The following is an 18,257-nucleotide window of genomic DNA, read 5'->3' as shown; positions in this document are numbered from 1 at the left end:
TCAGGATAAATGTGAAATAAAATAAAGAACAGTGGATGCTGGAGATCTGAAATGAACAAAAACAGGAATTTCTGGAGAAATGCAACAGGTGTGGCAGATCTGTGGAGAGAGAAACCAATTATTTGAGTCCAGTGACCCTTCTTCAGAAGTAGAATCAACAAGGCAAAGGTGGTATTTATGCTAATGATGGGGGGAGGGGTGGTGCAGGATAGGTGACAGAACTAGAAAGAAAGCTGAAAATGTGAATGCTACCAAAAGAATTGTTGATGTAAACCAGGGAGGTAGAAGAGTTAGGTAGGTGATAATGAATAGTTGAAAATGAGTTTACTGTGCTAAAAAAAACACATTTCATGATAGGATCTACTGTTGTGGGGATAGATATAGACATGTGAGGAGATGTCCACGCCTTGAAATGATTAAACTTTATATTACATCCTGATGTTGCAAGGTACTGAAGTAGAATCTGACATGTCTCTCCAGCTTGCATTGAGCCTGGCTAGAGCACTGCAAAGGCCCGAGACAAATGTTGGCATGGGAACCCAGTGGTATGTTGAAGTGATAGGCAACTGGAAGCTCAGTCATTTTTACAGACAGAACGCAGACGTTCTGCAAAATGCTCATCCACTCTGCACTTCATCTCCTCAATCCAGAGGAGAGCGCATTGTGAGCAGCAAATGCACTAAGCTAGGTTGATTGAAGTATAGATAAATTGATGCTTCATCTGGGAGATATGACAGGACCTTGGATTGCGAAGAGGTAGATTTGGGATCAAAGGTGTCAGGAACAAAAGATAAAGGAATCAGAAATGGAGAGAAAATGAGGCATGATCGATGACAGAAGGAAGCATAAAAGAAGATAGTCATAGAGATGTACAGCATGGAAACAGACCCTTCGGTCCAACTCGCCCATGCCGACCGGATATCCCAGCCCAATCTAGTCCCACCTGCCAGCACCCGTCCCATATCCATCTAAATCCTTCCTATTCATGTACCCATCCAGATGTCTTTTAAATGTTGCACTCGTACTAGCCTCCAGCACATCTTCTGGCAGCTCATTCCATGTACGTACCACCTTCTGTGTGAAAAAATTGCCCCTCAGGTCTCTCTTATATCCTTCCCTTCTCACCCTAAACCTATGCCCTCTCGTTCTGGATTCCCCCACCCCAGGGAAGAGACTTTGTCTATTTATCCTATCCATGCCCCTCATGATTTTATTAACCTCTATAAGGTCAACCCTCAGTCACCGATGCTCCAGGTAAAACAGCCCCAGCCTATTCACACTCTCCCTATAGCTCAAATCCTCCAACTCTGGCAACTTTTCTGAACCCTTTCAAGTTTCACAATATCCTTCTGATAGGAAAGAGACCAGATTTGTATGCAGTATTTCAATGTCTTGTACAGCCGTGACATGACCTCCCAACTCCTCTACTCAGTAGTCTGACCAATAAAGGAAAGCATACCAAATGCCTTCTTCACTATCCTATCTACTTGCGACTCCACTTTCAAGGAGCTATGAATCTGTACTCCAAGGTCTCTTTGTTCAGCAACACTCCCTAGGACCTTACCATTAAGTGTATAAGTCCTGCAAAGATTTGCTTCCCCAAAATGCAGCACCTCACATTTATCTAAATTAAAATTCATCTGCCACTTCTCAGCTCATTGGATGCTTTTTATAGAAAGGCAATTGAGTAGTAAAGTGAGGAGAAAGGTAACCCTATTGTGGTTCTGAGGGGGAGAGTGAGGAACATGTAAAGATGTGTGGGGAATAGGTTGGACATGTCTGAGAGCCTCCTAACCATCGGGGGAGCGGGGTGTGCAGCTGTTGGTGATGGCCTTCAGCTAAAAGGAAGATGTGTTCAAAACACCATTAGGAAAGTTATCATCGTATTGACACATACAAGGGAGAAAATGGGAGAATAAAATGGAATCCTTATAAAAAGCAGGATGGAAGTATAGTGAGGATAGCTGTAGGAGTTGGTCGGTTTATAATGAATATGAGTCACTTTGTCCTGCACTTAATAAAATAAGGTTATAAATTCTCATTCTGGCAGAGTTGGGCCTCTTTTGTTTTTTGCATTTATTTTTTAAAAATGCTGATTTTGCAAAAATGAGTAATAATAATGAAGTATATATACTCATCCTAAAAAGGTTTCAGGGTACAAAGTTAAAAATCACACAACAACAGGTTATAGTCCAACAGGTTTAATTGGAAGCACACTAGCTTTCGGAGCGATGCTCCTTCATCAGGTGATAGTGGAGGGCTCGATTGTAACACAGAATTTATAGCAAAAATTTGCAGTGTGATGTAACTGAAATTATACATTGAAAAATTGATTGTCTGTTAAGCCTTTTATGTGTTAGAATACAGTGATAGTTTCAGTTCTTTCATTTGTAAATCACAAAACTTTTTTTTTAAAGTTGCATTCTCGGGTTAGCTGTTAACAATGGTGATAGCTAGACAATATGTTGAAGGTGTTAGCCCCCTGTGTTCTCTGTCTATGACCTGATGTTTAGATTGATTCCAATCTAAAAAGTGAGATAACAGAGTTTTACAAAAATTCATGTAGTTTTTGAGCTCAGAATTCTACATGAATGTATGTGGTTTTTGAGCAAAGTGCAATGTAACTCTGAAAGTACCAAAAAAATACACCACACAAAATATATGTGTGCATGTGGGTCTTTGTCTGTGTGTGTGTGTGTGTGTGTGTGTGTCTGGGGTGGGGGGTGTGAGTAGTGAGTGCAGTGTGTCTTAAGTCTGTGAGGGGGTGCATGTGTGGGTGTCTGCGTGTCTATAAGAGTGTGTGTGGGTGTCTGTGTGTCTATAAGAGTGTGTGTATCTGTGTCCGTGTGTGTGTATAGTGCAATGGTGATCACCTGTAATGTGACATGAGGAGAAAGTGAGGTCTGCAGATGCTGGAGATCAGAGCTGGAAATGTGTTGCTGGAAAAGCGCAGCAGGTCAGGCAGCATCCAGGGAACAGGAGAATCGACGTTTCGGGCATAAGCCCTTCTTCCTGAAGAAGGGCTTATGCCCGAAACGTCGATTCTCCTGTTCCCTGGATGCTGCCTGACCTGTAATGTGACATGGTAAGTTTCAGGGTAAGTTGTGAGGATCTTCTTTTCTAGGTCATTGATGGAAGACTAATGGTGACTATTGGCTGCTTAGTAAGATGGTTTCAGGAAGACTTTCTAAACATATCCCTTTTTTTTAAACTTGTATTGTTATGCATGCATCAATTAGAGGTGAAAACGATATGTGGTAAACAAACAAGTAAGTTGAAACTTTATTGCTGGAACAGCACAGCAGGTCCAGCCTGGATGCTGCCTGACCTGCTGTGCTGTTCCAGCAATAAAGTTTCAACTTTGATCTCCAGCATCTGCAGTCCTCACTTTCTCCTCGAAGGAAACAAACAAGTAATGCAACTGCCAGTATTGCTTTGATCCCATGAACATTTCTCACTTTATAATTTTGTATCTTGGTTGAAATGGGTGCAAGGAAAGTTGTAAAATTGAATATTTATTTCTGATCTCTGTTTTCCCTCTTTTAATCATGTGCAGTTGACTCTTCATTGTGCTAACGCATTACTGCATCCAAATCATCATGGAAGAAATGAGCTCCTCCTTTTGATTTTTCAACTTTGTGTATTGGTCAGCCAAATTACTTTGGTAATCATCCCAAATTGTGATAAATTCTGGATAATGTCTTGTTGTAACCTGCAACAGGCCTCAACACTATCCATAACACCACCGACCTTTGTGTCATCGACAAACTTACTAACCCACCCTTCCACTTCTTCATTCGAGTCATTTATAGAAGCTACAACATGAGGTAAGCCCCCCTGCTTAATTTAACCCAGCAACACAGATTTATCTTGTGCAATAATCTGTGAAAATTCGAGAGGCCAAGAAATATTTAAAGTAAAAATGAACAACTTTATTAAACACGTCACCCTAACATACAGATAACTTTAATCTAAGTTCACTTTAACTTCTTCCCATATATAACATTAAATAAATACAAATCTCATCTAAACTTTATCAGTTAAATCTGCAATAACGCATCTGCGATTACATTCTTGCGACCTGCAAATGTATGATTTTTAAATTAGGCCTGTATCGTAAGACTCCAACTAAATAGTCTCATGTTCTTGTTTTTAAAGCGTTCTAAAAATGTAAGAGGATTGTGATCAGTGTATGCTACTGTTTCTGACACATGGTTCGTGACATATGCATTAAAATATTGCAAGGCTAGTACCAAACTCAATAGTTCTTTTTCGATTGTGGAGTATTTCCTCTGGTAGATGTTGACCTTGTTCGAAAAGTAACCAACTAGCGATTCAATCCCATCCTCCTCTTCCTGTAGGAGTACAGCTCCATCTCCTGTGTCACTAGCATCGATGGCAACTTTAAAAGATTTTGAAAAGTTTGATGTAGCTAAAACTGGTTTGTTGGTTAATATGGCGTTCAAATGGTCAAATGCCTCTTGGCATTGTTCTGTCCACCAAAACTTTGTTATTCAGCAAATTGGTTACCGGTGCCACTACACTGCTGAATTTTGGAATAAACCTCTGATAGAATCCGCTGAGTCCTAAAAATTGATGCACCTCTTTCTTTGAGGTTGGTCATGGAAATTCCTCGGTGGCCTTCATCTTTGCATTCAGTGGGGTCAACCTTTCATGACCGATGTTATGTCCGAAGAACGTTATCTCTGCTTTTGCGAATTCAGTTTTGTTTAAGTTTATTACCAGTTTTGATTCTTATAGTCGGTCAAAGAGCTCTGCCAACTGTACCATGTGATCTTTCCAGGACTTAGTAAAGAGCACTACATTGTCCAAACAGACTGCACAGTTTGTTCACCCAGCTACAACTCTGTTCATGAGTCTTTGGAATGTGTTGGGTGCGTTCTTCATTTCAAAGGTCATCACTTCAAACTGATCAGAACACTTTAAGCCCATTTGGGGTTACAAATGCAGAAATTTCTTTTGCTGTCTCTGATAAAGATACCTGCAGTAACCACGCATTAAGTCCAACCTGGTGATGTAACTGGTTTGTCCAATTTTCTCAATACAGTCCTCCATTCCAGGAATTGGGTAGGAGTCTGATTTTGCAATGGCGTTGACTTTCCAACAATCCACACAGAATCATTTGAGTCCTGTCCAGTTTGAGAACTAAGGTGATCGGTGATCTCCACTCACTCTGGCCTGGTTCGATGATGTCCTCATCGAGCACGGCCTCTACCTTCATCTGGACTTGTTTGTCTTCGAAAGGATTAAGCCAAAAGGGGCGTTGCCCTATCGGAGCAGTATTCCCTAGGTCTGCTTCATGTACAAGAGCATTAGTCCTGCCCATTTGATTTTACACATAGAACATTACAGCATGGTACAGGCCCTTTGGCCCTAGAAACCTGTGAAACCAATCTGAAGCCCATCAAACCTGCAGTATTTCATTCTCGTCCATATGCCTATCCAATGACCATTTAAATGCCCTTAAAGTTGGCGAGTCTACTACTGTTGCAGGCAGTGTTCCATGCCCCTCCCACTCTGAATAAGGAAACAACCTCTGCCATCTGACCTATATCTATCGACCCTCAATTTAAAGCTATGTCCCCTCATGCAAACCATCACCATCTGAGGAAAAAGGCTGTGACTGTCCACCCTCTAATTATCTAACGCTCTGATTATCTTATATCTTTATTAAGACACCTCTGTACCTCCTTTCGAATGGCAACATCCTTATAAATCTCCTCTGAACCCTTTCCAAAGCTTCCACATCCTTCATATAATGTGGTGATCAGAACTGTATGCAATATTCCAAGTGTGGCTGCACCAGAGTTTTGTACAGGTGCAGCATGACCTCAGTTCTGAAACTTGATCCTTCTACCAATAAAAGCTAGCACACCGTATGCCGCCTTAACAACCCAATCAACCTGGGTGGCAACTTTCAAGGATCTATGTACATGGACACGACGATCCCTCTGCTCACCTACATTATGAAGAATCTTACCATTAGCCCAGTACTCTTTATTCATATTACTCTTTCCAAAGTGAATCACCTCACACTTTTCCGCATTAAACTCCATTTCCCACTTCTCACCCAGCTCAGCATCTTATTTATGTCCCTCTGTAACCTACAACATCCTTTGTCACTATCCACAAGTCTACTGACCTTAGTGTCATCCGCAAATTTATTAACCCATCCTTCTGTGCCCTCATCCAGGTCATTGATAAAAATTTCAAACAGCAGTGGAGCCAAAACATTTCCTTGCGGTAGACCACACTAGTAACTGAACGCCAAGCTGAATATTTCCCATCGACCACCACCCTCTGTCGTCTTTCAGCTAGCCAATTTCTAATCCAAATCTTTAAATCACTCTCAATTCCATGCTTCCGTATTTTGTGCAATCGTCTACCGTGGGGAACCTTAGCAGATGACTAACTGAAACCCATGTACACCACATCAACTGTTTTACCCTCATCTACCTGTTTGGTCACATTCTCAAAGAACTCAATAAGGTTTGTGAGACATAATCTATCTTTCACAAAACTGTGTTGACTATCTCTAATCAAATTATTCTTTTCTAGATGATGATAAATTCTATCTCTCATAACTCTTTCCAACACTTTACTCACAACCAAAGTAAGGCTTTGGTTTATGTGACTATATAGTCTATATGTCCTTGTACTGCAGTAACAAATCTTTCAATGGTGTTCTATGCTGCTGAGACAGCTTACTAACCTATCCCACTCCTCAAGATTTTCTTCATTTTTTAATAATCTATTTTGAGGCAAATCAAACTTCATGTCATCTGGATTTGATTCCTCACTCTGCGAGGCAGTAACTAACAACTGTTTCTCCAGTTCTTTCTCTCTAGTATAATATGGTTTCAACATGTTCACATGATGTATCCGAAACCTTTTTTACCTATCTGGTATCTTTACTAAATAGTTCACCTGACTCAACTTTTTCTCAATTTGATATGGACCACTAAACCTGGCTTTGAAGGGATCTCCTTTCACTGGTAATAATACTAACACATCATCCCCTCAGAAAAATGTCTGAGTCTCAGATATGCTTCATTCTATACTGTGCCCTCTTTAGGTGCTAGTTAGCTAACTCACCTAATTGATTTAATCTCTCCCTCACATCCAATACATAATCTAAGTGTGAAATCTCTGACTTTGGCCCTGTCAGTATATCTTTAATTAATTTCAAAGGGCCTCTCACTTCATGCCCAAATATTAACTTGAAGGGAGTGAACGGAGTAGATTCATTTGGGGCATCTCTCATGGCAAACAATATGAATGGGATACCTTTACCCCAATCATTCAAGTATTCCTGACGGTATGCTCTCAACATGGTCTTCAAGGTCTGATACCACCTTCCTAAAACTCCCTGGGATTCAGTATGATTTGCACTGGATTTAAAGGGCTGTATACCTAAGCTATCCATAACCACCTCAAACAGCCTAGCAGTAAAATTTCACCCTTGGTCCACCTGAATCTCTCTGCGTAGCCCATACCATATGAAGAAAGCTACTAACTCCTCTACCACCTTTTTTGCCTTGATACTCCATAATGGCATTGTCTCAGAAATTCTGGTAGACACATGCAATATGGTTAACAAGTACTGGTTCCCACTTCTAGTTCTTGGGAGGGGACCTACACAATCAATTTTAACCCGCGTGAAAGGTTCTTGAAATGCGGAATTGGCAACAAAGGTGCTGATTTTATTATTGCCTGTGGCTTACCTACCATTTGGCATGTATAGTAAATGTTAACCATACCCTTCTGCATTCCAGGCCAATAAAAATGTTTTTGTACCTTTAGACTGAGTCTTTCCTACCCCTAGGTGACCACCTACAGGTAGTTCATGTGTGACCCATAACACCTTCTGTCTGTATGCTACTGGCAACACTATCTGGTGCACTTCGGCTCATTTCCCCTCTGCACTTACCAGTCATGGTCTCCATTTCTGTCTTAGGATTCTGTCTTTCAGATAATAACCCTCTGGAATGTTCTCTGCCGCTTTTCTGAGTACACATCCACATGTCTATCTTTTATCATCTTGTCTTGCTGTTGCAAGTCTGTCTTTCAGGACTAAACAGTTCTGTCTGATCCTCTGCTTGTTCAGGTTTCTCCTGCATGATTACGTCAAACAGGGTATCTGCTAACTGAAGCTCAACTCCTTCTTTTACTTTTCACTTTGTACTGTGACTTAAGATCATTGAATCTGGTTACTACATAGTTTGGGAAAATACCAGGATATTTCTGTTTTAACTCCTCAGTTTCTTGGTCATCCTTGCGCTACTCCACAACAAGGGATGCCTCTCCCACATAGGAAGGATTTGGCAGGATCCAAAGAACAAACTGAATTCTGGGAACTGACACTCTGTCAATCACTCCCACTGTAATTTCCCCAGTCTTGATTTGGCACTCCAGCCTGATCTTACATAGGGGAATGCTATATTTCTTTCCACCGATCCCACAACTTACCACACTTGGGCAGCAGATCAGAAGGAATGCATACTTGCTTATCTCTTACTATCAGTGACTAGTTAGATCCTGTATCTCTGAAAATGGTAACTTCTTGTGCTTCTCCCCCTGTTCTTTCTGAGTAAACTTTACCCACAGAGGTGAATTCTCTGTAGAGATCAGGTACTAACTCCAGACCTAGCCGCTGCCTATGCTGTGCACTTTTCTGCAGCTCCTTGGCTCTTCTTGGGGTCTCCTTTACTACCTTCACTAATGTCACTGGCTTAGCTTTTTCTACCACATCTTTTCTTTAACAACCAGTACTGTGACTTTACATGACCCCCCTTACGTCACTGGAAACACCTGAGGCCTTTCACCACCTCTCCACTCTCTTGAGCTGCTTTTTTATCATGTGGTAAATTTTTACCAGTGCTGTCTACTCTTGTTTTTGTAGTGTAGGATCTCCTCTTCTCCCAAATTCTGTCCCTCACGTGATGAAATTCTGGTCGGAAACTTGTCTTACGCGACACTATGTACTCGTCTGCTAATTCTACTGCCCTTCTCACTTTCTGAACTTTGTTCTTCCATGTGAATTCTTACCATCTCTGGAAGTGAGTTTTTAAACACCTCCATAGAATAATCTCTCATATAGCCTCAAAGGTCCAATCTATTTTCAAAGCACGCATCCATCTATCAAAATGATTGTTTGTTTAATTCTTTCGAACTCAACATAAGTCTGACCTGGTTCCTCCTTTATGTTTCTGAATTGCTGTCCATACACTTCTGGTATCAATTCATAAGCATTTAAAATATCCTGTTTAACCTCTTCATAATCTCTTGACCCCTCATCTGACAGCACGGCAAATACCTCAAGCACTGCCTACCCGTTTCGTCTGAACTAACATTCCCCATAAATCCTTGGACCACTCCATCTGCCTAGCCAATTTTTCAAATAAAATAAAGAAAGCTTCAACATCTTCCTCATCAAAATGTGGCAGCGTTTTGACATATTTGTGTATATATATCACCACCTTATCTTTTAATCTCCATCCTGTTAACTTGACTTTGCTGACTAAGTCGCAACTTCTCAAGTTCAAATACTCTCTCTTTTTGCTCTGTTAAGTACCTTCTCTCTTTCCCCCCCCCCCTCTCTTTGTCTTTCTCTCTCCCTTATCTCTTTCTCTTTCTTTATCTCTCTCTCTCTTTGTTTGTCATCTCACTCCCTTTTCCTAAATTGCAATTTAGGTTTTACTACTTCTACTGCACTTGTCGGTTTCTCTGACACACCTAAGTGTTTGAGTATTGCATTACACTTTCAGCTGTACTTTTGTCCTTGATTAAAACCAAATCTAATTTCTTTGCTAATTCTAAAAGTATGGCCTTTTTCTTTCCTTTAAAACCACCTTGGCAAATTTGAGAATCATTTTCAAATCCCAGAACCCCTCTAGCAATTTTAAGAGATATTTCTCTCTCTTTGAATTTACCTAACCACAAGTCACCGAAATTAAACAAATTGTCTCACCTACATTTTATTTAAAGATCTAGAACACTAACCTGCAAGTGTTTAAATGTGCTGGGAGTTTTTGTACCCCCAAATCTATTCAAATATGTCAAAACCAGTTCCAATTCCAAATCCAAGACCTAAACTGTTCAAATCTTGGACAAAGCCCCCCAAACCGTTCAAATCCTGGACAAGCCCCCAAAATGTTACGACATGGAGTAACCCCCTCGCTTAATTTGAACCAGTAACATTAAAAAGATTTATTCTGTTGCAGTATGAAGATTTGAGAGGCCAAGAACTAATAAAAATTAACAACTTTATTTCTTAAAGTATAACAGAATAATTAGCAAACAGCTATTTACAACTCCTTCCTCTAACCTATCTTTTACTTTCCCTTGTATAATACTAATCCGATAAAACCCCAGAGTAAGATTTACCAAAAATTGAAATTTCAAATCCAGGCAGTTGTCAAATCTTTCCTTTGTATCTTCCTCTGTAGATGTGCTCTCCAGGTCAGTGTCGATGTTTTTTCTCTCTGTGCAAACTCCTTCTCTAGACAGATACTTCTCAAAGAGTTCTCACTGGCAACTTACATCTGTTGGTCTTTTGGCAGTTCTACCAACTGTTCACATTTTCCTGGTCTTATACCCCCAAAGCATCAGATTGTGTTATTGGTTTTTAATATTGTCAATATACTAAATTAAAACTTGATTGGAATTAGGTATATTTGGGGGTATAATTTAAACTTATTGGCCTAATTCGGATTTGTTTTTGTGTCCAGGCATCCACCTATACTAGCTGCTGGAACAAAAGGTTACATTGTATCTTGTTCAGAACACCTGGTGCTGTCAGGTAGTTCTACTAGCTTTTAACTTTAAGGTACAGTACACTCTCATCTTCATAACAAACCCAAGAACAGATCCCTGCAGGACACCACAGGTCACTGACCTCCAGGCAGAATACTTTCCATCCACTACCACTTGCTGACATCTTTGGCCAGTCAGTTCTGTTTCCAGACAGCCAAATTTCCCTGTATCCTTTCCTTCCTAACTTTCTGAATGAGCCTACTGTGGGGAACCTTATTAACTGCCTTACTGAAATCCATATACACCACATTTACTGCTCGACCTTTGTCGACTTGTGTCATCACATCCTCAAAGAACTCAGTAAGACTTGAGGGATGACCTGCCCTTCTCAAAGCCATGCTGACTATCTTTAATCAAACTCAGTTTTTCCAAATAGTCATAAATCCTATCTCTCCGAATCCTTTCCAGTACCTTGCATACCACAGATTAAGACTGGTCAGTAATTCGCAGGCATTTCAGTGTTCTCTTTCTTGAGTAGAGGAACAATATTCAACTCCCTTCCTTCAACCATCCGGTACTACTCCCGTGGAGAGCGAGGATGCAAAGATCATTGCTAGAGGTGCAGCAATCTCTTTCCTCACTTCCCATAGTCACCTTGGATATATCTGGTCCAGCCCTTATCTATTTTGATGCTTTCCAGAATTTCCAGCCCATCCGCTTTCTTCATATCAATCTGTTCAAGCCTATTAACCTAGTACATGATGTTCTCACTATCAACAAGGTCCCTTTGTTGCACTAATTATGGGGGACTTCATTATGCAGGTGGACTGGGAAAATCAGCCTGGCCTTTAATTCCAAGAAAAGGCATTTGTGGAATGTTTAGGAGATATTATTGATTGAAACACTTTGTGGTAGAGCCCCCAAGAGAACACGTAGTACTAGTGATGTGTGATGAGGCAGACTTGGTAAAGGAGCTTGTGGTGAAAGAACCCTGGAAGAGAAGTGATCTTAACATAAAATTCACCCTGCAGTTTGAGAGGGAGAAGCATCTAATATAGATGTGACAGTATTACAATTGAGTGAAAGTAGCTACAAACACGTGAGGGAAGAGCTGACCAGAATTGTTGGAAAGGGAGAATAGTAGGGAAGACGATGGAGGAACAATGGCAGGATCTTCTGGGGGTAATTGGGGAGGCACAGCAAAACTTCATCCCAAGGATGTAGAAACATACTAAAGAGAGGATGAGGCTACTGCGACTGATCAGAGAGAGAGAGGGGGGCAAGTGTGGACTGGAAAATTTGGCACAAAAAGCAGCTCTATGTTCCAGGTTATAGATGCTATAGGAAGGATAGGCGGGAGGAGGGGTTTTTGATTAGGGAAAATATGATGCCAGTATTTAGGATATTCCTGGCAGATCATCCAATGAAGTTATATGAACTGAGAACTAAGGGGCTAATTGCTTTGATGGGATTGTACTGTAGGCCCCTCAATGGTCAATGGGAAATTGAGGAACACGTATGCAGGGAGATCACAGATTTATGTCAGAATATGGGGTTGTAATAGTAGGGGATAGATAGTAACTTAGACTGGGATTGCCGTAGAGTTAGGGGCTTGGGTGGCATGAATTTGTGTTTTAAAAAATAACTTTCTCAATTGATATGTAAATGTGCTACGAGCAAAAGGGTAAAACTTGACCTCTTTTGGGAAATAAGGCAAGTAACTGAGGTGTTAGCAGGAGAGCACTTTGAGACCAGTGACTTTAATTGTGCTAGTTTTAAAATAGTTATGGAAAAGGTTAGGCCTGATCTGCAAGTTAAAGCTCTAAGTTGAAGCAAAGCCAATTTTGACTGTATTGGACAGGAACTTTCAAAAGTTGATTGGGAGAGGCTGTTCACAGGTAAAGGTATGTCTGGAAAGTGGAAGGTTTTCAAAAGCAAGAGGATGAGAGTTCAGGAACAGCATGTTTCTGTTGTGAAGTGCAAGCTGGCAGGAGTAACAAACACTGGATAACTAGAGATATTGAGGCTCTGGTCAAGAAAGAGGAGGAGGCATATGTCTGATCTGCACAGCTGGGATCAAGTGAATACCTTGAGTGTAGTGGGTGCTGGAGTACACTTCAGAGGGAAATCAAGAGGGCAAAAAGGGGACATGAGAGTGTTGTCAAATAAGATTAAGGAGAATCCAAAGAGATTCTATGAGGACTGGAGGCCTGTGACAAGCAAGGATCAGTGCTGGGTCCACTACCTTTTAATCATTTACATAAATGATTTGGATGTGAATATAGAAGATATGAATAAGTTTGCAGATGATGGTGTGGTGGAGAAGGTTACTTCAGAGTACAATGAGACATTGATCAGATGGGCCAGTCGCAGAGGAATGGCAAATGGAGTTTAAGGTAAATGTGAAGTTTTGCGTTTTGAGAAGGCAAATAAGGGCAGGACTTAGAGTTAATGGTAGGGCCATGTGAAGTGTAGTTGAATAGAGAGACATGAGGTGCAGGTGTACAGTTCCTTGAATGTAGAGTCACAGGTAGACAGGGTGGTGATGAAGGCATTTGGCCCGCTTGCCTTCATTAGTCTGGAATTGGGATGTCATGTTGAGGCTGTTCAGGACATTGGTCAGGCCACTTCTAAAATACCATATAAAATTCTGGTTGCCTTTCAATAGGAAGGATGTTGTTAATTTTGAAAGGGTGCAGAAAAGATGTACAAAGATGTTGCCAGGACTGGAGAGTTTGAATTATAGAGAGAAGCTGAATAAGCTGGGCTTTTTTTTTTCCCTGGAGCAATGGTGGTTGAGGGATGACCGGAAAGAGATTTATAAAATCATTCGGAGCATGGGTAGGCTGAATAGCTACGGTGTTTTTCCTGTGATGGGGGAGTCCAAAACTAGAGGGCAGAAGTTAAAGGTAAGAGGGGAAAGGTTTAAAAGGGACCTGAGGGACAACTTTTACATGCAGAGGGTGGTTTGTGTATGGAATGAGCTGTCAGAGGAAGTGGTGGAGGATGGCACAATTATAGCATTTAAAAGACATCTGAAAGTATATTTGAATAAGAATTGTTTGGAGGGATATGGGCCAAATGCTGGCAAATGTGACTAGGTCAAATTGGGATGTCTGGTTAAGGCGGACAAGTTAGACTGAAGGGTATATTTCCATGCTGTTTGACTCTGATTCTGTCATTCTAAGTATATGAAGACCAAAAGAGTGAATATGCAGAAAATAAGGCCCCTTAAAGATGACCAGACCATCTGTGCGTGGAACCACAGGAGATGGGTGAGATCCGAAACAAATATTTTGCGTCCGTATTTATTGTGGAGAAAGACACAGAAGCTAGGGAACTCGGAATAAATAGTTACATCTTGAAAAGTGTCCATATTGCAGAAGAGGAGTCACTGGAGATCTAAAAATGCATAATGGTAGATAAATCCCCATGACCTGATCAAGTATATCCCAGGACATTGTGTGAAGCTAGGGAAGAAATTGCATCATCCCTGCTGTATAATCAATAGCCATGGGTGAGGTGCTGGGAGACTGGAGGGTGGCTAATGTTGTGCTGTTATTTAAGAAAAGCTGCAAGAAAAAGCCAGGGAACTGTAGACGTGAGCTGACATCAATGGTGGGTAAGTTGTTGAAGGGGATTCTGAGAGGCAGGATCTACATGCACTTGAAAAGGCAAGGATGGATTACGAATTGTCAACATGACTTTGTGTGTAGGAAATTAGGTCTTAAATTTGATTTTTTTTTAATTTGGAAGAGGTGGCCAAGAAGACAGATGAAGGCAGAGCAGTAGACATGATTGAATAGTGAGGCAGATGTAAAAGGCCAAATGACCTAATTCTGCTCCTATATGTTAAGGAGTTAAAATGGGTCTCAAACAGAAAAAAAACTATGGTGAAACAATGATTTGGAGATGCTGGTGTTGGACTGGGGTGTACAAAGTTAAAAATCACACAATGCCAGGTTATAGTCCAACAGGTTTAATTGGAAGCGCACTAGCTTTCGGAGCGTCGCTCCTTCATCAGGTGGTAGTGGAGGGCTCAATCCTAACACAGAATTTATAGCAAAAATTTACAGTGTGATGTAACTGAAATTACACATTGAAAAATTGATTGTCTGTTAAGCCTTTCATCTGGTAGAATACCATGATGGTTTCACTTCTTTCATGTGTAAATCACAAAACCTTTTTTTAAAAAGTTGCATTCTCAGGCTAGCTGTTAACAATGGTGATAGCTAGACAATATGTTGAAGGTAAAAGAGAAAATGCTGGAAAATCTCAGCAGGTCTGGCAGCATCTGTAAGGAGAGAAAAGAGCTGACGTTTCGAGAGTAACTGATCCTTTGTCAAAGCTAAAAAAGGGGGAGAAATAGGGAGGTATTTATACAAGGCTGAGAGAAGGTGAGTCATGGCTTCAGAAGCAAAGGTAGCAATAAAGCTTTTTATATATTTTTTTCACTTATTTCTTATTTCTTGATTGTTTCTCTTTCTCTCACTCCCCACTCTCTCATCACCTTTTTCTCTCCTCTTCCCCCAGTGGTTAGCACTGTTGCCTCACAGCGCCAGAGACCCGGGTTCAATTCCCGCCTCAGGCGACTGACTGTGTGGAGTTTGCACGTTCTCCCCGTGTCTGTGTGGGTTTCCTCCGGGTGCTCCAGTTTCCTCCCACAGTCCAAAAATGTGCAGGTCAGGTGAATTGGCCATGCTAAATTGCCCGTAGTGTTAGGTATAGGGGTAAATGTAGGGGTATGGGTGGGTTGCACTTCGGCGGGTCGGTGTGGACTTGTTGGGCCGAAGGGCCTGTTTCCACACTAATCTAATCTAATCTAATCATCCGCAGTAATTTGCTTTTACTATGTTGAAGGTGTTAGCCCCTGTGTTCTTTGTCTATACCATGATGTTTAGATTGATTCTAATCTAAAAAGTGTTGTTAACAGCTAACATGAATGCATGCAGTTTTTGAGCAAAGTACAATGTAACCCTGAAAGTACAAATTCACCCCACAAAATATATGGGGTGAAAATATATAGTGGTCCAGGACATTCGACCTTGGACCTTCGGGTGATCATCCTCCAAGGTGGACTTCGGGACAGGCAACAGCGAAAAGTGGCCGAGCAGAGGCTGATAGCTAAGTTCGGTACCCATAGGGAGGGCCTCAACCGGGACCTTGGGTTCATGTCACATTACGTGACTACCATTGCACTACACACACGTACACACACACTCCTGTACACACGTACACACACACACACGTACACACAGAGACACACAGACACACACACACAGACACCCACACACACCACCACATGCACCCCCTCACAGACTTGAGACACTCTGCACTCACTACATACACACACATACATTTCCTCACACACACAACCCCCAACACATGCACACACATTGTCTAGCTATCACCATTGTTAACAGCTAACCTGAGAATGCAACATTTTAAAAAATGGTTTTGTGATTTACACATGAAAGAAGTGAAACTATCATGGTATTCTACCAGATGAAAGGCTTAACAGACAATCAATTTTTCAATGTATAATTTCAGTTACATCACACTGTAAATTTTTACTATAAATTCTGTGTTAGGATTGAGCCCTCCACTACCATCTGATGAAGGAGCGACGCTCTGAAAGCTAGTGTGTTTCCAATTAAACCTGTTGGACTATAACCTGGTGTTGTATGGTGAAACAAGTTGTTCTTCTTATATTCTGTGAAGATAGAACTTAATTAACTTCACAGGAATGCTATGGGGCAAAGGATTTTGGAGTGAGCAATTGGAGGAGCATGTGAACAAAAATACTAATGGTGAAATTGACAGGACTGAGAGCTGGTATATCCCCAGGACCTGATAATTTACATCTTAGGATACTAAATGATGTTGCCGTGGAAATGCTGGATGCATTGGTTGTTATCTTGCAAAATTCTGTAGATTCTTACAGTCCAGCAGAATGGAGTGTGGCAAATATGGTCTTGGCAGCACAAAAACAAGAGGTTGCAAGAGAACCAGGAATTACACACCATTTAAGCACGAGTAGATAAAATGCTGAAGTCAAAGGATGTGTTATCAATATACATTTTTAAATAAAAAGTGATTACAAAACCACTAATGGATTTTTGAAAAGGAAAAAGCATTTGGCAAGCCTACTAGAGTTTTTTGAGGACATAACTAACAAAATAGCTGAGGGGAAACCATGGATGCTGGGTATTTGGATTTTTAGAAATCTCTTGATCAAGTCTGAAGTGTTTATAAAACCAAAGCACTTGGGAGTGGTAGCAATACACTGGCATGGATTGAGAATTCGATAGCAAATAAGAGACAGAGTTTAGGAACAAATGGGTTGTTCTAGTCCAAAAGCCATAAGATGCAGGAACATAACTTGGCTATTCAGCCTAACTAGTTTACCCTGTTATTTGATCATACATTTCTCAACCCCATTCTCCCACCTTCACTCCATAATCCTTTATCCCCATATCATTCAAGAATCTATCTATCTCTTAAATACACTCAGTGACTTGGCCTCCAGAGCCCTCTGTGGCAATGCGCTCCACAGAGTAACCATGGAGTGGAAAGTGCTGACAAGTAAGTTACTGCAGAGAACTGTGTTTGGACATCAGCTATTCACAATATATCTCAGTGATTTGAATGAGGGAGTGAGTGAGTGCATTGGAAATAATGTCTCACAAACTTGATTGAGTTTTTGTTCACTGCTTCTCACTGGCTGCTTCTTTAATGTTCATTAAATCAAATATCATTATGCAAGTTTAGGGCCATCTTGATTTACATGATTCCTCTACTGAGTGTGCTCATTGTTAGTGTTTTACATTATAGTTGAAAACAATTTATCTTTCCTTGCAGTTGTTAAGATGTGACTTTTGGTGCTAACCTTTTGTAGACACACAACAGGCCATCCGAGACTGGGTATTGCGTGATCAATAAGGAATAATTGGCATTTGAATAGTGTGCGAACTCTTAGGAAGAGTGACCATACATGATAGAATTCTTCATTAAGATAGAGTGGCATGGATGATTCTGAGACGAGAGACTTGAATCAAAATAAAGGAAACTACGATGGTATGAGTTGTGAGCTGACTGTGATAAATGTGAAGGGTCTCTTGACCTGAAACGTTAGCTCTGATTTCTCTCCACAATGTGCCAGACATGCTGAGCTTTTTCAGCAATTTCTAATTTTCTTTGTGGTAAATTGGAAACGGTACTTAAAGAGATGACCACAGATGGACAAAGGCAAGCATGGAAAGAGCGCATGAATGAATTGCAACATTATCATTCTTGTCCGGCATATAAAGACGGAAAGATGATGTAGCCATGCCTGATGAGAGAAATTGGGGACTGTATTAGATCGAAAGAACACCCATATAAATAGGCCAAAAAAGGTAGACCCTAGGATTGGGAACTGTTTACAACTCAGCAAAAGAGGACAAAGGGATTAGATTAGATTGATTAAGAGGAATGAAGTA

At 40.9% G+C, this 18,257-nt stretch overlaps 1 protein-coding gene across 5 annotated transcripts in view; it reads left to right on the top strand.

Annotated features, from left to right (window-relative positions):
• The window catches only part of ptpn4a (protein tyrosine phosphatase non-receptor type 4a), a 363,683-nt gene that overhangs the window by 120,883 nt on the left and 224,543 nt on the right, over nucleotides 1-18,257 (top strand). Inside the window, exon 1 of one of the 5 annotated variants that reach the window (XM_087989326.1) lies at nucleotides 8-88. The exons of 3 other annotated variants lie outside the window; for them this stretch is intronic. In XM_087989326.1, coding sequence (XP_087845452.1) covers nucleotides 80-88 — 9 coding nt within the window. In that variant the 5' untranslated portion in view covers nucleotides 8-79. Of the gene's footprint in view, nucleotides 1-7; nucleotides 89-13,968; nucleotides 14,052-18,257 lie in introns of those variants that run through there. One more of the 5 variants, XM_087989325.1, reaches the window with a different exon arrangement.

This window comes from Chiloscyllium plagiosum, unplaced genomic scaffold (assembly GCF_037043375.1).
Source record: "Chiloscyllium plagiosum isolate Xiang-an unplaced genomic scaffold, Cpla_swu_hap1 HiC_scaffold_7, whole genome shotgun sequence".
In the NCBI taxonomy this organism is placed as follows: Eukaryota; Metazoa; Chordata; class Chondrichthyes; order Orectolobiformes; family Hemiscylliidae; genus Chiloscyllium; species Chiloscyllium plagiosum.
The sequence above is the reverse complement of the archived record's forward strand: the minus strand, read 5'-3'. Positions and strand labels throughout refer to the sequence as shown.